Source organism: Danio rerio, chromosome 23 (assembly GCF_052040795.2).
Source record: "Danio rerio strain M-AB ecotype USA chromosome 23, GRCz13ab, whole genome shotgun sequence".
Lineage (NCBI taxonomy): Eukaryota > Metazoa > Chordata > Actinopteri > Cypriniformes > Danionidae > Danio > Danio rerio.
In genome coordinates this window covers 33,880,717-33,902,691 of record NC_141043.1, presented here as the reverse complement: position 1 = coordinate 33,902,691, position 21,975 = coordinate 33,880,717, and the positions used below count along the sequence as shown (strand labels likewise).

The window sequence follows — 21,975 nt, the reverse complement described above, 5'->3', positions numbered from 1 at the left end:
GAATGCTATCTTTGCCGTTCCAGATGACTTTATTAACACGTTATTTGAGCCATTGCAGAGGTGTATAGATGCAGTCCTCCAAGCTGATGGGAGTCATACACAATATTAACTAATTTTCCACTGCGCTATGACTTCATATTCCATACTGTACATTATTTCGGTTAAGTGACAAGACTTTTGTCTAAGTAAAGTCAGATCTTACTGTTCTAATTAAATAATTAAAAATCAAGGCATGATCATATTTTATTTTGGTAAAATAAGCGTAATCTAGAGGTCTTTGCCTTTTATATAAGCCACTTCTGATAACAAATGATCAAGAAGTCAAGTTATTATTTGTTGCTCCTAAAACTTGAATAGGAAACAAGACTTTAGTCAGGTAGTGTACTTTAAATCATTGTTAGCTTAGACGTGTCTGAAATACTGCATTATTACCATACTTCAATATAACAAGCATATAATAAACCGGCGATGTCCTTGAGATGAACATTTATTCAGTCCTCTTTAAAGGTGCACTCAGCCATTTTTCAGCATCAGACCCAGTAATTCCATTGTTACATGTCCTCTGAGAACATAAAAAACACATTTTTCAGCAGTTTTAACTTGAAAGGTGAGCGGATGTGTTCACTCAAAAGAGACCTTGGGAATTGTTAAGAGTTTTTTTTTTTAGGGATTACAAGTGTTTCTTGCAAAGTCTTATCCCTATTCTTGAAGGCAACATATTGTGTGCTTAATAAAATGCATTAATGTTATCGGGAGCTCATCCCTTGACTTATTTTTTAGTTTGAACCACAGACACAAACGTTTCTTATGTCCAACCAAATGTTTTAAACATTGGCTGCTGAAGAAGGGTGAAATGCACCTTTCAGATGCTAAACAGCCAAACGTAAGAAAGTCGATTAAGGCCTTAAATGACACAATTCGTGCTCTTTTTCCTTGCAGCTATCACAACCTCAATGGGTACACATTAAGACCAACGGGATTCAGTAATTGTGGTTTACGGCAGCTGCCACAAAAGATTAAAAACACCCAGAATGGTTTCAAATGGCGTTTTGGATGTGTTTAAGCACCATTGCTGTTTATGTACTACACTGATACTGCATGTTGTCTTGCTCATTTTAGCTTTACCATGGCCTCACTTTTTCATATACTTGCTCAAAATGAACCCATGCCCAACCTCCAAACACAGGGGTGTTCGATTCTGCTCCAGGAAAGCCAAACTCCTGCAGATTTGAGCTCAAGCCAGTAACAAAACTCTTGCCTGGGCAGCTGACTTGTTGCTTTGCTGCCTTATCAGGTAATGACTTTGTTGACAGCATTTAAGCACAAGAGAACCTCTCAAAATTGGCTAAGGTCAGACTTCTGATGCAACTTAATTGTTTAATAATCTACAACAAAATAGAACTATGGTAATGACTAAGCAAACATTTAAATAAAACAATACTAGCTTTTTTGCCAGAAAGAACACCAAAAGTGGATTGCTTTCATTTTGTAAATACTTATGTATATGAACATCCACCAATTTTCCATACCCCCCAAAATGTGATGACGTTACCTCAAGATCTATGATTGGTTGGTTTGATAGGATTACATTTCCTACAACGCATGTCATTTTAGGGGATGTTTTGTGAGAAAGCACACCATTGCGCACTGAATTGTACCAAAGCATATGCATTAGCCTGAAATCATAGTTGCCATCAATGCATTGGTCGAAATTATGTGACCAATGCACACATTCTTGCTTTGGGTCACCTGCCACAATTCAGATTCAGAGAGGGATGGATGGTATACGGCCGTCTCTGTTGCCACTTCAAGTTTCAGGGCTCCTTGGTGTTCCCACTCCTAAAACATTCCCACTTGCTAGAATAGTATTAGTGTGACACACTGAGCTCTGCCTCTAAACTGATGTAAAGCTTAATAAAATAGGACAGAAACTGACCACTTGTGATCTGATCACTGAAACACACAAAGCCTGAAAACCTTGATTTGCTTTTATTCTGCTAAGAGCTACACTCTGCAGGACAGTGGCTTCCTGGGAGCAGGTTTGAACACCCCTTCCTAACTCAATAACCAGTAATATCTAATGTTACCACAGGGTGGCTCTTTTCTATACACCAGGGCATCCTGTTCCTCCACAGCTGACAAGTCAATAGGGAGTCATGTGGAGATCCAACAAACTCTTCCACTCCGCCAAATAAACCTGGACTCCTAGACTTTTTTTTTGCCACAAATGCATTACATTTTTATTTGGAGAATGTTTCAGACTGTCGTCTCATATTCCATCACTTCCTTCGGTGTGCCTAGACAGCGGTACTGGATCCTTGGTGTGACAGGAGCCGCACCTTCTAGTACCAAAATGGTCTTTCTCAGTCTACGATCAATGAAGTGGGCATCCCAGGCTGGGTACTGTTTCCTGGGAAGGTCGATACGAATTACCGGCCCCTCTGTCCTTGGGGTGACGCGAGGTGCCGCGTTTCGAGAGGCCTTAAGGGTCCGCATCTTAAAGACTTCCCCGATGTCTCCCATTGGTACTGAATCTATTCCTTTAGTCCTCTGAAGAGTCCGAGGAGGGCTGCTCACCACATCCAGAGGAGGAGCGGATGTAGGTGACGAGACACAAGGATCTGAAACAGCACCCACCTGCACGCCACAACATCCAAGATAGGCCCCGGGTACAGGGCCATCAGGATGTAAAAGGCAGTAGTAGACAAACATAAAAAATGTGCCCAAAGCGTAGCTACAGGCCACAACACACACCACAACCACGGCGTAAAAGTCAGATGTACGCGGGCTGCGGTATATGTACCACACAGCTGTTAGAGCCACGTTTTCAGCCAAGATTATAAGGCTGTACAGCAGAAGACGGCCCCGCGTGGGACCCTCACGAACGCTGAACCAGCAGAATATATACACAATGCCCACCATCATGTTGTAGATGATCTCCTCCCATTTGGACATACAGAAGTCCGTCTCGCCTTGGATGATCCAGAAGGTCATGGCGCACCAGTGGGCCACGATGAAAATGCCAAAGTAGAGCTGGAAGAGGGAAACGAAGAGGGCAAAAGCCATGGCGCGGGCTCCCACGGTGAACAGATGCCACAGCATGTGCACCACCACTGCTTTATACGACATGGGAAGCTTGTCGTCACGAGAGTCTCGCAATGCCTTCTGATAAGACGCCATCATCCAGCCCAGAGACACTAGAGAGGCCGACGCGGACAGACCTGGATCAAATGAAGTATAAGAGTGACAGAGAGAAAAGAGAACAAATGAGTTAATACAGGAGGTACAGTAATTACATTTATTTGCACTGGAGAAAGATTCTCACTTGATTTAACCAAAACTAAGGGAGAGTATCACTTTAATAATGTCTTATAATGATATAATGTTGCATATAATAAATTATCTTTCAATTAAAATTAGATAAGTAAATAAATAACAACTGTACACTCAAAAATGGTATTTGCTTTTTGTTTAAACTACTAAATCAACACAATTCTTGAGTTTTTTGGAGGGCACAACTCTCAATTTTTTTTATGTTTAATCCACTTAAATTTGTAAAAACTGACAACTCAATTTCTTCATGTTGTCCCAACACAAACCCAGCATTTTTAGTGTTCTGTAGAAAGCAATTAGTTGACTTTATTTTAAAAAAGTGAGTAAGCCTGTTGCCTTAACATGATTAAGTGAATGAACTGTGCACAATTATAAAAATTAAGTCAACTTAACCATTGCAAGTTACAATAGGTTTACTCACCTTTTTAAAGTAGTCAACTATTTTAAGAAAATGAGTTCACTCACTTTACATGAATTAACTAATTGCTTTTTACAGTGTAAAACCAAAATAAAAATTTATAAAAATGGTTTTTTAGACATTAAAAACAAATAAAAATGACAAAAAACAAACACACACACATTGGGCTCTATCATTCACCTGGCACAATAAAGCTCAAGACTTGTTTGGCTTGATTTATTGCTATTTTCAGACCAGTGCAACCCTAATTTTTACGTTTTATGTTGTTTAAATAACTAATCTATTTGCATTATTTTGTGGACTCATTGGTGTGCTGGTCTAGAAATTAGGTGTGTTAAGGCGCATTGTTGGCGCATTTCTATTTTGAGAATCTGAAATTGTCTGCACCACTGATCAACTAGCTGGTCTGAAGTTCAGCGCAGAACGTGCTAGTTATGCGCCTATGCAGGTCCAAAACGCGTATGCATTGCTTAATACACACAGGATGTACAGCAATACACAAATATCCTTACACATGAAAAACCTAAAGGATTAAAATGTTACAAAAATTATTATTTTCTACATAAATATAAAAACCACTGCCTCAATGCCTCATCTCAGGGAGCTTTTTCAGTTTATTCATGACAATTTGCAATTGTATAATGTTATTATTAGCAGTATTATTTATTATATGCATATTCATATTTGTTTTAATAAAAACTGATTCAGATATGTTCACCTGTTGGGTTTTGGAGACACATGGGTCACCATATAGGGCATAAGAATAGGACGTGTGTTTGGATATAACTAAATAAATAAACTTTTTTGACCACACTTCATTATTATTGCTCATTTATTTGTTTTCAGGAAATTAAAACAGAATTTAGAAATAGTTTTGAAACAAATCTTTGCACGTAACAAATGAAATTAGATATGTAGGCTTATGGATGTCTTCAGTCACAGTGGAGTGCGTACAACACTGTTACCTTATTCACAAAAGTAAAGGAGTAAAGTAAAGAGTCAAAGTAAAGTAAAGAGAAAGTAAAGAGGCCGATTGGAAGAGGCTCATTCTCTATCCTTGCACTGCAGATGTTCTGTTTAACTGTTTTCTCCGATTGGTTTAATGCACGTTATTCTCAAAACCCACTCATAACTCATTAAGAGAATAAGCACAGCCCTTTTAGCCCATGCGCCGTGGCACAAAGCATATTTTTCCATCCTTAAAATAGCAAAAATGGATTTCTGACACGCCCTTAATGCTTTTGCACCATGCGCTTTAGGACTTTGCAGCAAGATTGTTAAAATAGAGCTCATAATTACTAAAATCAAAATGACAATGGAAAGCATACAATTAGAAACTTATTAATAAAAACCACAGAGGCATCTTGGTCATTTTATAGCTTTATATATTTATGTCAAAATTGCCGAATTTATCTTAGCATTTTTAGAATAAAAGCCAATTTATAGGACATAATAGAGTTGATTCCACAGATATAAAATGCTTAAAATTAATAAAATTATTTCAAATCAAAACCTATACCAGTGTATAACATCTTCAACATGTAGCTACAGTACATAAAGAAATGACTGTAAAGCTCACCAAGGAAAAAATCAGTTTGACTGCTGTATATGCTCTCTAGCTGCTCTCATGAATATTTAATCAGGTTCCTGTCTGGCCATTCATCAGCTTACCCATTTAGTCAGGAACGGTCAAAATGCAAAATCTCTCCCAATCAGCAAAAACACGACTATTACCTAGTTCACCAGTCATCTCACATCGCCCTGAATATGATTATGAGCGTTCATGACAGCCACAGCGAAGCACTTTAATCATAATATCAGTCTTCAGCCTGGAGAAGTGCCGGACAGGACAGACCCAGAGAAAGCACTCCTGTGTTGAAGCCTGTTTTCTCTACCCTGCTGACTGTAAGGCAGAAGAGGCCCCTGCTCATCTCCTGACAGCTAGACATGCTTTGTTGTGGAATCAGGATCATTTTTATCCTTATGGAAGATAAAGATACCTTTAGAAGTGTGAATACATTTAATAAAGCTGAGACTGTTAAAACCGTAGCTCTTAAAATGATAATTCACTCAAAGAAGAAATTTTGGTCATCCTTCATTCATTCATTCATTCATTCATTCATTCATTCATTCATTCATTCATTCATTCATTCATTCATTCATTCATTCATTCATTCTTTTGTAGATAAAACAAAAAGAAGAAATTTTGAAGAATGATGTAAACAGGAAACCAATTAAAAAAACTAAATATAAAATAGTTTCTAGATAATTTATTACCAGGCTGCAACTACTGAACAGAAGTAAAAACATGCTATTTATGTGTGCCTCTTTAAATGTAAATGAGTTACTGCTCCTTGACCCTTTCCAGAAAAAAGTGGAGACTTTAGCCTGCATCACAAATGAAATCGAATAAATTTGTATGAATTAGCCCTTTTTTTCACATACATGTAAAATAGTTTTTTCATGAGATTACAGTAGGCAGGTACTGTATATTATTATATATGGTAGGGGAGGGGTAAAGTACTGCTTTAAATTGTAAATGTAGAAACGCAATAAATAAATTTAAAAAATGTAATATCTGTATGTTCTGACTTGACTAGTGATATATTTTTGAGCACATATATCTAAACAAAAGGAGAGCCATACTGCAAATATTTAACTTGCTTTATGCTCTTTATTGGGCTTTTAAACTGTCAAATACACACAAGGTTATTTTACTAATATGCAAAGTTCAGTTAAGCACTGTCTGTAAACACAAACAGCTGTAAATTAAATATTAGGTTTGTGAAAATGTTAGATGTGGATATTATGGCCCGTTTCCACTGGGTGGTACCGTATGGTTTGGTTCGGTGCACTTTTATGGCCGTTTCCACTGTCAAGGGGTACCTAAAAGAAAACCGTACAGTACCACTTTTTGGTCACCCAACAGGCCCAAAGGGTACCATAAGGCGGAGCTAGATGCGTAGCTGAACGCTTTTGGTTTATAGAGATACGTCACTCACAGAAGCAGGGGGACTATTATGAACTCAGATTGACGGAATTACTTTCTAACAGAGGCTACATTTGCTGCTGAAGATTAAAGACACATATGAGAGGTTCGCACTGACTGTGGGCTATATTTCATGTTGTTTTTAAACTCAAATAAGGACTAAATATATGCTGTGTGTAGTTTTTCTGTAATTAGTAACATACCTGAGACAATGAGGGTCTGTATGTGTTCATGTATGTTGAAATAATTTATTTATTTTATATAATTGCAGACGTTACAGTAGGTTATTTCACATTCATCATTGATCAGCAGTTATAATCAAATCATGTTCATAGAAAGGTTAATAATGAACATTTATACATAAGTATTTATGTGTATAAAGCATCTGTTTTGTGAGAAGAGCTTCTCATATGATATATGAACGATCAGTACGACTTTATTGTAGACATTTTCTCAAGTAAAAATTAAGTCGTCTGAAACTTTCTGTCATACACCACACCAACCAAAATAATACCCTTTTGGCAGTGGAATTGCAAGCTTGATAAAGGTGACCCGTACCGACCTGTACCGTACCGTACTGTACCTCTTTGAAATGATAATATACAAATGCTCTTAAGAGTCAAACTACAGAAGAAACACTGATTGGATTTTAAGTGAGATGTTCGTTCATTCATTCATTCATTCATTCACTTTTTTTTGGCTTAGTCCCTTTATTAATCCGGGGTCACCACAGTGGAATGAACCACCAACTTATCCTGCATATGTTTTATGCAGCGGATTCCCTTCCAGATACAAGCCATCACAGGGAATTCATACACATACACTACGGACAATTTTAGCTTACCCAATTCACCTGTATCGCATGGCTTTGGACAGTGGGGGAAACAGGAGGACCCAGAGAAAACTCAAGCAAACACAGGGAGAACATACAAAGTCCACAGAAATGCCAACTGACCCAGCCAAGACTCAAACCAGCTACCTTCTTGCTGTGAGGTGACAACACTATCTACTGCGCAACCGCATCGCCCTTGGGATGTTCATATTCATGTTTATTTGGTGCTGTAACTAATAGTAAAGATAAATTGTCCTTAAGGAGTTTTTTAACTAAAGTACTGATAGAGTATCAAAATAATTCTTAAACAAAGCATTTATTATGTAAACTTCCAAAAAAAATGCACAGCATTGTTCATCTTTTGTGATTAATGGATGGCATTTATGATATAATATCTGGTAAAGTTATATTCATGCTTCAACTCAAATATTATTGAGAAAAATATTAATTTTAAGTTCTGGATGCATAGTTATACAAATGTGTACTGATCCAAAAACCTAGAAAAAACGCAACATTATGTACTGCTAGTCAGAAGAAAAAAAGAAGCACGTCACATGAAATGACAGCTTTTAAAGCAGAATCCCATGCTGCTGTTAACTAGCTCTGGGTGTTATTTAAAAGTCACAGTTTGCGGGTTGACATTTGGATAAAATTCCTTAGGGAGCATCTGACAGAGGCTACAACTGTTCCCATGGAGCTGAACCAATGTAACAGCCAGTTCTCACAGCTCTGTAATCAAAGGCACCTGTCAGGTGGGACTGTAAATATGTCCTGACTTTTTCTTCATTTCTTACAGAGCCAAAGATAGACGAGAGCAATGAAACCACAATGGAAGATGTTTTTAAACAATGTCACCATTATGATGACACTGATGTGAACAACTTATGCGGTCATGTTTTAAATGATCATTTGATTACTGCAATTTTCATATCAAATGTTATTTCTCGATGATCATTCGTTTTAAATTTGAAGCATAGCCTTTGACGCGACTGAAAGAAATAGTGTCTTAACTACTGTAATCTACTGTAAGAAACTACTTAAATATTAATCTGACAAAATGGTCAGCCTTATGCACAGTGACCTGAAATATGGATGTAGCCCATTGTATTTCACATTCAGCCACCCTCATCCTCACATCCTCGCTAATTTACCAGCTAATTTGCAGTTGGACTGAAAAATGAGCCGCATGCTGTGAAATTGCACTTTGATCCTTAATGATGGTAGAATGGATTTCGGAAGCAATTCGTACTGAGTTACATTCAAATGAGTTGCAATAAAGGATTCGCACTGTGAGGAAGGCATTGAATCAAAGTGTACTCTGTGACCTGGTGGAGACAGATTGGGTGAGGGATGTAGTAAGTCTGAGTCTCAGACTGAACGCCCACAGACCACCCACAACACCATTACTGACCGTCTGATCTACACAGAAATGGGCTGAAGAGTGGCTGCTTGGATTGAGCAAATTCTGGGAGCAAATATTCATTCCCTCATTAATATTCCTGGAAAGCTGGTGTTGAACAGACTTTTGGACAAGAACTTTTTGGATAGGACCATATTTTGGGTTTTATAAAAGTTAGTGGCATCAGATTAATGAGAGATTTCAGAACCAAAGTGTGTTGACTCTTCATTGTTGTTTTAGGGTTTGGGGTAAATAATATACAAATTTTAAATAGAAATAATTGTTCTTTATCATCTTAGTTTAGTATTTTATTGTGTTTGATTTATTTTGGATGGTTTTGCACATAAGCATTTTTCCTTTTTGTCTAAATTGGTGCTTTTAGGCAAAAATAATTTACCAAATTAGATAAATTAGATATACTTTCATAGTTTCTAGATTGAGATTTATTGGTGTTTTTTGTCTATTTAGGTTTTTGATATGCTTTGTGGGACCTTTTGATCTTAAATATTTAAGTAATAAAATGAAATGATGCAGGGAAAAATTATTGAACACATGAAGAAAGGGAGGAGTAGAAAGGCAGTGAAAGCCCAGACAGCAGCTGAAATCTCTCAGTAGTTATTTAACAATCCTCAGCCCTTCGTCATTGTGGGAAGGGTGGACATTTCAGTAGGACAATGATCCAAAACACAGTCAAGTAAAGTCTTAAATGCTTTCAGAGAAAGAAAATCAAGCTGTAGAATGGCCCAGCCAATCACCTGACTTGAATCCAACAGAGAATCCAACATTTTGTCAGTTCAAATCCAAATTCAGTTCAATTTCACATCAACATCTTCTTTAGAAATATTATACCCAGGAAAAAACATGGCATGCTCAATACTTATTTTCCCCACTGTTTATATCTCTTAAATAATAAAAAATATAGTATAGTAACACTTTAGTTTAAGTACCAATTCTCATTATCAACTAGTGACATTTTATCTGCCCATTATTAAGATGTTAGTTGTTTATTTGTACTTCTAAAGTACATATATCGATCTTATTCTACATCCCTAATTCTTCACAATTCGCAAAACAATCTACTATCTTAATAACTATCAGTAAGAAACAAAATAAGAGTTTATTGAGCTACAAGTCATAATTATTGCTTTGTTATTACAGAAAACTCTACCTTAAGATTTTAAAAAGTGTGAAGCTATTTGCAGCTACATTATCATTTTTTGTGCCATAGTTTACTTGACCGTATCTTTTTAAACTACAGATAATGTCAGTTAAAGTCAATCGGAGTCGCTCATATATATTGAGGACCAGGAGTGCCCGAAATAAAATGAAGAATCAAATTATCAATATAATAGATGAACCAATAAATTTCGGTGCTTTCCTTTGTTATTTGTTTCATTATTATTTAATATTACTCATCAGACAGTGAGAGGATGTGCGTACCTGGTACCGGGTACTTGACATCATTTACTTCCGCATTCTTCAAATTTTAAAGGTCCGTAATGACTCAATACCCACATAAGTGGTTCTGTTCTCTTATCAGTTGGAATAGAAAAACTTTTGCATAGAAAATGATAGAGACCTTTTTCTTTTTTCCTATGATTACTGACTTATGCAGGAACTACTAAAATTAATCACAGCAACCTACACCACACACAACCTAAAAGGTACACTTTCAAATTTGAGTTTACAAAAAAAGTGCCTCTTTTTGTAGGGGTTTATTATAACACAGACAACATATACAATTATTTTAATCACTTTCAACAGTGTTTTCTGAAAATCCAAAGAATTTTCCTTAAAATGATACCAAACCTTGGCTTTTACATCTCTGCATGTGGATTTGGGAAGCTTTTTAATTTGGGTAGGCAAAATCCAGGAGGAAAATAGCACTTGAATTTAAAAGATTAATAGTAATAATAATAATAATAACGTTGGCTAGAATGACCGGGTGCTTTTAACTTAGCTGGCCTGACCGCAGTAACGTCCCTCCTCAACTGTAAAACTTTTCTATACAGACAGTGATAATCCATATGAGAATTTCTTTAACGGAAATTAGCTAAAACTAATAAATCATCCACAAACCGTCTCCAAACATGTTTATATTGCTCCCAGTTGTAGACTGTCCAAAAGCATTTTTAACTCAATTTTGTTTCAACTCGAGAAAAGCATGTAGCAAAAGAAAAGAAAGTGGCAAATAGAGAGAGAGAAAAGCATTTGTCAAATGCCTTTTTTAAAAGGTTTTGAACTCTGCCCCCCACTGACTCTTTTGTCCCCTCCAAGTGTGCCGCAAGCCTGCGTTTGAGTGAAGGTCTCGGCCGTTAGATCGCCCCCTGGGGGCTGGCTGCAGTACAAGTCATAAAGCCCGCCTCCTCCGTGTTAATGAAGGAGACTTGAGCCCAAATAAAAAAATTAATTACACTTGCAATAAAATGTCCCGAAAGATGGTTCTGGTCGATTAAGGCACTGATTATTGTGCTGAGATAGGTACAGATCCTCATTTTTGTAAACAGTTTGTTTTTAGCAGTAATTTAATGCTGGGCGTGTCATCGTGATTGACAGCGGTGATTGACAGTTTCTCAAAGCGCGGCGTCTGAGCTTCGGCAGAAGACAGAAGTGTTATTACTCGATTTCTGTGATATTTTACTATGACAAAATGAGTTGAGCAGTAAACTACAGTTTCTGACATACATGATCTGGTGGAACACTGTTTATTCGCTGAGGTCAGAGCTTTTTTCGGGCATTATTAGTTTGCTAATACACGCCTAGCCACCCAGATAGCAAAATACACTGGGGCCAGTTCTTGCCTGCTGGAGACTTACACCTCAGACTGACTACCTCTGCTGGACCTACTCCGGATGCCTGGACTCACTGCCCAATTCCAGCCTGAGTCAATTGAGCCAGATATGGCGGCCGAGCGAGCAGGCGCTGCCGCATGCGAGCCGGAATCAGCCCGCGACGCCGCGAGTAGGTTATGTGCGCTGCTGCCCGGAGCTGGCGCGATTGAATCTTCATTATATAAAACCCTCACATTTGTTAACGTTATTACAACCATTTTTGTTGATATAACAACAAACGCATGCTACTATGTGAACGCAAAGTGTATCACTGAGTTTAACCTTTAAATAAAGATGCAAACAGCATACATAATTATTTAAATAAAGGACAAAATAAATAACAATAAACCTGTATCGATTGCACAAGTATTAAATAATAATACAATTGAATACATTTTGTAGTGCACAAGAATTAAGAAATACGAAAATGACAATAAAACTGCACAATAAAATAAACCCATTTAAGTACGGGGAAAATACAGAAGATCGTTAGCAGTAATTCTCTTTATGTGTCTAAAATAATAATCTTTATGTGTCTAAAATAATAATCTCCTGTAAGGTTATTTGAACTTGCTTTATAGGACGTCTCTGCATTTTAAGTTTTGGCATGTTATTAAGTAATCTACTGAATTTGCTGTTATAAATCATTATAAGGTTCTTGAAATCGAATCTTATATAACCTAATAGAGCTGTAAATGTTAGATATTATTTATATACATCATTTACTGTTGGCGTTTTATTTGAACACTCCAGCTAACATTAAAATGAATGTAAATTCCTCGTTGCCAGATATAATGAAGGCATCGAATAAACCAAATGAAAACGGAGGCAAAAAAATTAAATAAATAAACAATTCAAGCGAAAATGAATAAACAATACTAGTGATGTTGCAGCAGATAGACGTTGTATTAATAGTGCAAAGTTTTTTTGCACAAATTGACAAATTGCAGGGTTGGGATGTGTAAATATCCTGTTGATATTTAGTAATCTTGCTGTATTCATCTTCTAAACGCACGATTGTTCCCGCATGGTAAATCGTTATGGTGGCTATATTTTGGGTTCTGTTGATGGCTAATTAAAAATAAAAACCTTTCTAAAAATGTATGTGTTGTTTATATGTTATTGTTCATATTTTACAAGTGTTATTTCTACCCCTATGAAGATAAATACCAACAACAAATATAGCAATAAGAGAATATATTATTTGTGCTGATATTCAGGCTAGAGTGTATAAAAGATCGTTTATTTCTGCAGTCCACCATGTATTGCTTTAATTAAAGTTTAACAGCTTACATCACACCGTTTTTAAACCCTATTGTGTTTTTTTCAATGTAAGTGCTTCTATTTACATCAGTGAGCGTTTGTTATAGTGCAGACACCGGCAGTCGAGTGAGAAGTTTGGGGGGCGTGGTTGATTTTACATAAAGCGTTTGGTTGGAAGCTCGACTCCGCTCATTTTCGCGGCTCCTCCTCTGGCTCCATCAGACAGTCCTTCTGCGCATGTCAAGGCTCCAATTTCAGCAGTCTTTTGCGACAGTTTGTGCCCGTCAAGCAGGCGTTTTGCCCTCAAGGCGTTCAATGGGAAAAGGGGCTGTCGCGTCGTCCATATTTTTTACAGTCATTGGTCCCCTCATACACCCCCACACTCTCCTCATAATGTATACTCCCCATAATCACTGCACTATTCAATATTTGCACATTTACAAATTGCACATATTCATTGCACTGATTCATTCAATTCATTTTGAATTGTACATACCCACTGTACATAACATTTGTACTTATGTTATATCTACTTGCACACTTAATCTATTAAGTTAATCTATTAATCTATTAATCTATTCTTAATCTCTGTTCATAGCTAATACCTGTATATAATGTTCATAGTACATCCATCTGTAAATATCCCCATAGTTTTTCTATAGTTGCACTTTATAACTTATACCCATATCCTGCACTTGCGTCTTTTTTGATTCTGGTTAGAGCTAAACTGCATTTCGTTGTCTTGTACTTGTACATGTGTAATGACATGTAAAGTTGAATCTAATCATTTAATCTAATATTTAAACTGTGCATTTAAATGCATTTAAAATCATCTAGAAATTACTTTTTTATTGTTTGATTAATCAGAGTTTTAAAACATTAATTAAATAAACATTTATAAAATTGTCTATTTATTTATACATTTAAAGCTATTAATAAATGCATTGTTTTATTGCTTTATTAAATTACATATAAAAGCACAGTTTATATAAACACATTCAAATATGTCTATTTATTTGTCCATAATTTGTTCACTTAAATTGGGATTTATTTATATACATTTTTATGCTTCAATTATTAAACTAATAATTTGATTCTTGATTTTATTTCTAACTGGCTCTCCTAGTCCTCCATACCTAATGCAAAACAAAATAAATGAAAAACCATGCCACAGGTGACCAATAATTCTATTTTTACAGCATACTCAAGACATGAAATATGAATACAGTGAATATAATACAGGGCCAACTATTTCTAGCATACTTGTAGAGAGTGGGTTTTAATCATAGCTGTCAACACTTACCCTGTAAAGGGAGAATCTGGCCGGTCTGGACCATAATGCTGAGCTGCAGGACGAGCTGAGGTGCGCTCTTCAGGAAGGTCTCCAGCAGCCTCAGCATGCTGATATCAGCGTTCTCAAACATTGTGCGCCAGTAGTAGTGTTTGTGCTCGTGCTCCCCACGCCAGCGGCTCTGCACACCCAGATATAAGGCATGGACATACCTGAGATTCAGAAAGAAAACATGGTATGGGCCCTTAAATCATTTCCACAAATATCACTAAAGCTCACTTCATAATGCTTGTTGTTTTAAAATGCTTTCCTTTCATTTAGTATGGTTTATGCATATAAATTCAATGTATAATTTTCAAGTCCATGTCAAACCATAAAAAAATAAAAATTGGATATTTACTTTTTAAAGGTAAGTGGTTGCAAACAATTTATATAGGCTGAATTTAAACCAATTAAATGTAGCAATGCTCAACTAAATTTGTTTGTTTAAATTCAGCCCATATAAAGTGTTTGCAACCACTTACCTTATAAAAGAGTAAATCCAATGACTCATTTTTCTCAGTTAGGGGGGAGTTTAATGGAAAACACATAAATTTGTTGTCCTGCAATTTTTTCTGTCTTTGCAGCAATTACATCTGCATGTCCACTATTTGCATGAGACTTGCCTATTGGCTTCTTTGGCTTGTCCTCAAGACACAGCTTGTAAATTAATTTTGAGAGTTTTAACAATGAGATGCTGTTTTTTAATTCTGCAAATGCCTAAACTGAATGGACTTCCAATGCATGTCATGATTTTGCCAAGTACGATGGGATCCTGAATTAACATCTATGGTGATCCTGGCATATTATCTTTGTTCGAAAATGTAATCCATACCTATTCCCTACCCCTAAACCCAACCATAACTGTAGATTATTCCCAAAATCGGAGGGGAATAATAGTTGGGTAACAATCATGTAGAAGTGCATAAACCGAAACATAAGCCATAAGCCCTAACATAAATGCTAAACATATCTCTTATTTCTGATTGGCTGATTGGAATGTTTTCCTAGTACTGGGTTGTGGCTGGAAGGGCATCCGCTGCGTAAAACATATGCCAGAATAGCCTCTGATAAATAAGGGACTAAGCTGAATGAAAAAGAATGAATGAATGAACGAACAAAAAAATAAATGAACGAACGAACAAATAAATGAATGAACAAACGAACTAACGAATGAAGGAATGAAAGAAAGAAAGAAAGAAAGAAAGAAAGAAAGAATGAATGAATGAATGAATGAATGACCACAGCCGGTTACTCTCTGAAGCTAAGGAGGCTGAGCCTGGTCTGTACCTGGATAGGAGACCACATGAGAAAACTAGGTTGCTGTTCGTAATGGTGGTAGAGAGGTCAGCAGAGGGTGCTTAACCAGTACTAATGCCCCAGTAAAAATGTAGGAGACTCTATACTGTCAGTGGGTACCATCTTTCGGAAGAGACGTTAAACTGAGGTCCTGATTCTCTGTGTTCATTAAAAATCCCATAGCACTTCTCATAAAGAGTAGGGGTCTAACCCCTGGCAAAATTCCCTCCATTGGCCCCTACTCATCATGGCCTCCTAATCATTCCTATCACCGAATTGGCTCTATCACTGTCTCTTCACTCCACCTATAGCTGGTGTGAGGTGAGAGCACTGGCGCCATTGTCCTGTGGCTGCTGTAGCATCATTCAAGTGGATGCTGCACACTGGTGGTGGTGTGGAGGGACCCCCCTCATGATTGTGAAACGCTTTGGGCATATGGCTATACACAATAAATGTGCAACATAAATACACACATTACATTACATTAAAATGAAATGTCAAATTTAGGACCAGTTCCAAAAAAACTGGCCCTGCTGAGTGTAACAATCACCAGTGATCTAGGAACTGCATATTAATAATATCAAACTACTATTCCCAGCATGCACTGTGCACACACTGGTTCCCGATCTCATACTGATAGCACACACACCACTGGTGTCGCATCATGGACTGATTCCTGAACTATGTATGCATCCAACACACACACACATATTGCTTAGTCTTGATCTTTGGTTAGGAACTGTTACAGTACATTGTGTTTCGTATGTCTTGGTTCTCATGTTTGTTTCCAGCCTTGTTTATGTTTAGTTTTCTTGCCGTGTTTGTTATGACCTTTGCCTGTACCCTGACTACAATTACTGGATCCTCCTCATGCTACGGTTGATGACCTTTTGCCTATACGACGACCCATAACAAACTGATTGTGGATCAACACTCTGTCTCCGCTTCCTGGCTAACATTGAGCAATCAGGGCAGGTTTGATTTTTTTAAAAATGTTTAAAGAAACAGAAACTAAAACAAAGCAGAAAATATCTATTTATTTATTTTGTACTGTATTCTCATGTAACTGAATTCTAAGCAGACATAAAATAAATATGTAAAATAATGTAGACTAGGGTTGTACAAAATATTTTAATAGTGATAACTGTGCTGTTGTTTGTATGTGTGTGTATGTATACCAGTTAATAATATAAGAATATAAACAAGGTATTTTACAGCTATTTACATAATCAACCATCCAATGAGCATGCCAGTGTCTCTTCATATCACAACATTCATTCATTAATTCATTCATTTTCCTTTGGCTTAGATTCTTATTTATCAGGGGTCGCCACAACGGAATGAACCACCAACTATTCTAGCATATGTTTTACATAGCAGATGCCCTTCCACCCGCAACCCAGTACTGGAAAACACCCATACACTCTCGCATTCACACTCATATATACAGCCAATTTTAGTTAAGCCAATTCACCTATATATAGCGCATGTCTTTGGACTGTGAGAGAAACCAAAGCACCCGGAAGAAACCCATGCCAACACAAACTCCATCAAGAGGTGCCAACTGGTCCAACTGGAACTTGAACCAGCAACTTTCTTGCTGTGAAGCGACAGTGATAACCACTAAGCCACCATGCTGCCATACTTCATATCACAACAGAAAAAGTACATATTGCATATCCCCCCGATATCACACAGCTCATGTGCACTTTTAGCCAAACAGTTTCAAGGAGCCACCTGGAAATTCGATAGTTAACCTCGATGGCACTCTGCAGCTTTGGAAAAGACCTGGAGTCTGCTTAATGTGACTGCAAGCAGCTGAAAAAGACAGTACACTCGTCTGGGCAGCATGCCAGTGCACTATCGAGGGCTCCAGCATGTCATGTTCTGTCCTCCACAGGCTGCTGCAGATGTCTAGTGAGACGCACCAAGGTTACACTTGAGATTACACTGATGTCAGAGAGCATGTTTCCACAGGAGGGATCACTGTCTCTTACTTTCGCTACTTTAAATGTCCTGATTTACGACCCTAAGACTGCGCTGTTTATCCAGTGAGATGGACGTGAGTGCCAGAGGAAATGCTTTTTGACGGTTTTCCAGGGTGGCTTTTGGAAGATATGAAGCTTCATGCGTTCAAAACATATTTACGTGACTTTCACTGGACTTAAATTTGTTTCTTCTGACAGGAAGTGCCATGATATTTCAGTCCTTCTCAAGGGTAGCAGGAGTAATAGGAGCGCGCACTGGATGTCAGGAGATTGGCAGAATGAATCACCTCGACTTGATGAGGTCTATAAAATTGCTCCACATCCTTGCTGTGTAAAAAAAAAAATCAGCCTCTGAAAGAAAAATCAAGCAATAGAGAGCCTGTCAGCGAATGTGCCTCAAATTTGACAAGTGACACAGAGAGTCATTCTTTCCTCAAATAAAAGGGTGCGTTTTCAATGAGACAGAAAAGCTCTCTTTTTTTTTGCTTGCAAAATTCAGACCTCGGGGCACACAATTGCAAGCAGACAAAATCAAACCTTGAACCTTAACCATGCAATCTTTTTTCTTCTTCAAGAAAACACGAACAATTAAGCTGAAGAAAACATCTCACAAACAGACAGGATTGGCAGGCAATGCATCAGTGTCCATGGTGACGACTGGCAAACATTGTAGCTCACAAGCCTGGTCCATTACTTAGCTCCACATAAACCAATTGAAGACAATCATCTGCTAGGAAAAACTCAACATGGCTTCCTTCGAAAAGGATTTCTTTCTGTAAGAACAGACTTTCCCAACCAGTAATTTTGCTGTTCTACTACCATTAAAGAACACCTATTATAACCCCTTTTTACAAGATGTAAAATAAGCCTTTGGTGTCTCCAGAATGTGTTTGTAAAGTTTCAGCTCAAAATGCCCATCAGATTATTTATTATAGCCTGCAGAATCTGCCCATTTTAGAGTTTGAGTATGCTGAAGCTGTTTTTGTAACCGTGGCTTTATTTCCAAATAAGCCCCCCGTTCCCACATGCGTGTCTGATACTCATCTTGCGTTAACTCAGATAAACAGCACAGTGACAGAGACAGACTCAGATGAAGCTGAAATACAGCCCATTAGTCAAAAATATCAAGTAAGTATATTTCATGTCTTTGTGGTGGAGTTTATTCAAGCCTTTTTGAAATGATGAGTCACAGGCAAATGCTATTTCAGTACACACACACATATATTAGCGTTTACTGGCACCATGCGGGCAGGGTGATTATAGAGGTTAAGAATTACAAAGTGATTTTAATGTGCTTATTAAAAACATGCACTGCTTTAAAAACAATTTAACTTATAAAACTTATAAAAATCACAGAGAGTTGTGAGAAATATTTTAATCCCAGTTTATTTACAAAAAAAAATGTGTGACGGTGTATACATGTTATTATACAAACACGATGCCTGTCAATCAATTCGGTGGGCAGGGAAAACTGCACTTCAACGTCACATTGCGGTGGGCCTCAAAATCACTGGGATTTGGGTCCTATTTTATCATTCATTCATTTACCTTTTGGCTTCCAGCTGCAACCCATCACTGGGAAACATCCATACACACTCATTCACACACATACTCTACACTACGGACAATTGAGTTTACCCTATTTATCTATAGCGCATGTCTTTGGAACTTGGGGGAAACCGGAGCACCCAGAGGAAAACAGGCACACGGGGAGAACATGTAAACTCCACACAGAAATGCCAACTGACCCAGCCAAGGCTTGAACTAGCGACTTTCTTGCTGTGAGGCAATTTTGCTACCCACTGCGCCCCTGATCTTTCTATTATATCTATTTGAACTTTTTTTATGCTAGTTTTTACAGACATAGAAAAACATAGACAGACAGACAGACAAACCCATCATATAACGATAACCTGTGCAAAATGTAAAATAAAGCATGAAACTAGGGAAAATGGTGGCATACAAGACATATATGACCTACAAAATGACACCACAATGAATGTAAAGAGAGGAAAAAACTTACAAATCTTCAAAAATCAAACAACATTATTAGTCTTTATGTTCTCTTATGATCTATCCTTTACAATGTTATATTATTTTGGAGGTCTCCATCAGCAGGTTTACATACACTGAGTTTCTCATAATAATTATTTAAAATCACTCATTTTCTCAAAGGTTTTCAAATCATTAATTTAATTCATTTGAAGACTCCTACTTTCTGAAAGTCTGCATGGTTTTGATTGGTCAGATGCCTCCTGAAATTCCTGAAATGAAACTCCTATTACCATATCTGACAGGCTATCTTTCCTCAACAATACTAAACAACGTATACAGCAGCTATTGTGTTCCTTCATTCATTTCCCTTCGGATTAGTCCCTTATTTATCAGGGGTCACCACAGCGGACTAAACCGGCAATTATTCTAGCATAATTTTTAACACAGCAGATAACCTTCCAGCAGCAAACCAGTACTGAGAAACACCCATACATACTTACATTCACACTCATACACTACAGCTAATTTTATTTACCCAATTCACCTTTAAAACATGCAAACTCCACACGGAAATACCAGCTGGCCCAGCCTGTACTCGAACCAGTGACCATCTTGCTGTGAGGCGATAGTGCTAACAACTGAGCCACCCAGCTATTGTGTTGAGATTACTATATCAGTTTGAGCCTGCATGTAATGATGTAACACTAGTTAATCAACTTCAACCTCAATCACAAGCATGACATGAGTACAACATTTCCAATGGTGAGATCTTTCGCCATCCATTTGGTTTCTGTGTGAAGCTCACATAGTATTTCCTCTAAGGGACAGTACACGCTGTACGTGTCAGATAAGTCATATAAAAGCATAATAGCGGCACTCTAAACTTCATTTGACTTCAGCAAAATTCAGAATCTGACCTATTGGGTTGGCACAATAAGCCAGTCAGCTTTCATGTATTCAGCTATATGGCAGAGTTCTATATGGCGGATTTATAACTCTTATAACCCTTTCTGCTATTAGAACACTGAGAAAGAAAGAAAAAAAAGAAAGAAAATAAAGAAAAAAACAGAGAAAAAAAAAGAAAGAAAGAAAGAAACAGAGAAAAAAGAAAGAAAGAAAGAAAGAAAGAAAGAAAGAAAGAAAGAAAGAAAGAAAGAAAGAACAAAAAAGAGAGAAAAATCAATGTGGAATGCTCTAGATCAGGTTTCCAGTTGGCTAGAATCAGCCTGTCATGTGTTTTATTGAACACTAAAGCCCTGCTGAGGTGGATATGAGACACTGGATCATATCATCGTGTAACAGAATTAGGAGAATGGAAGTGCTTTCCATTTTCTGATGTCACATAAAGTACATTTCTTTCCATATTTGCTGTCATTCTGGACAGCGTGTGGTCAGAGTTGTAATTTCATTCTAGTCTTTTTGCCTATGTCCTTCTAGGTCTTTTAAATACAAGAATGCAGACTATGAATGGGGGATTTAATCAGCAAGAAAAAAACCTTAATAATCAGAAATGGCCTGAACGACCACCACAATATCTGAAGTTCTTGCACTGCTCTGCCGCACTTCATTACACAGTGATCTCGGAAGACAAAAAGATGAATAAGCTGAATTTTAAAGCCGGTCTGCCTCAGTGGTTTAATAGTGCTCAATGTCACAATGACTGAGACGACCAATCAAATGAAAGGAGCTGGGTTTACAGTTCACAGAAGCAGCATGCTTCATTCCAAAGCAATGCATGATCAGTCAAACACTGAAAGAAATGTAAGAGTGTAGTAAAACCTTTAGTATATGACATAAATCTTATTATGAAAATGGCAGAGAGTAAAATACTTTTTTTTCTCCAAACTGAATGTAATTTTTTCTCCAAACTGAATGTAATGAGACAGAAAATGGTTTGTGTTTTACTGATAGTGAGGATATCAGCTAAAATATAATATACGATAGGTCAATCATTCCCAACTATAATTAGATTATAATTATTGAATAAATGTTTGGTAAGCATTTTCTGATAAATACATTTTCATTATTATTATTATCCGCACCTTTTGGCGTTTGCTTTCCACTACGCATGTGCAAAAGTTCTGAATATGCAAAGTGATAGTGAAAGTGAGAGAATGTATTTCTGTAACATTTTTGTGAAGTGTTGTGAAATATTTAGTAAAAATTTGATCTTTTGATTTATGTTGAAGTATTCTTGTCTTTATTGTAAATGGAAAAGGTGCATTTACACAAAAAGTGCAAAAAAAAATTTTAAAACACTGTTTAAAAATGATTTTGATGTTTTATATTTACTGAAAA

At 37.1% G+C, this 21,975-nt stretch overlaps 1 protein-coding gene across 1 annotated transcript in view; it reads right to left on the bottom strand.

The window, feature by feature from the left end:
• Window positions 1-1,978: 1,978 nt before the first annotated feature.
• xkr7a (XK related 7a) overlaps window positions 1,979-21,975 on the bottom strand; it is a 31,818-nt gene continuing 11,821 nt past the window's right edge. Inside the window, exons 2-3 of the mRNA NM_001012252.1 lie at window positions 14,369-14,568; window positions 1,979-3,221 (exon numbers count right to left, since the gene is read on the bottom strand). Of these exons, the coding sequence (NP_001012252.1) occupies window positions 2,257-3,221; window positions 14,369-14,568 (1,165 nt within the window). The 3' untranslated portion in view covers window positions 1,979-2,256. The remainder of the gene's footprint in view (window positions 3,222-14,368; window positions 14,569-21,975) is intronic.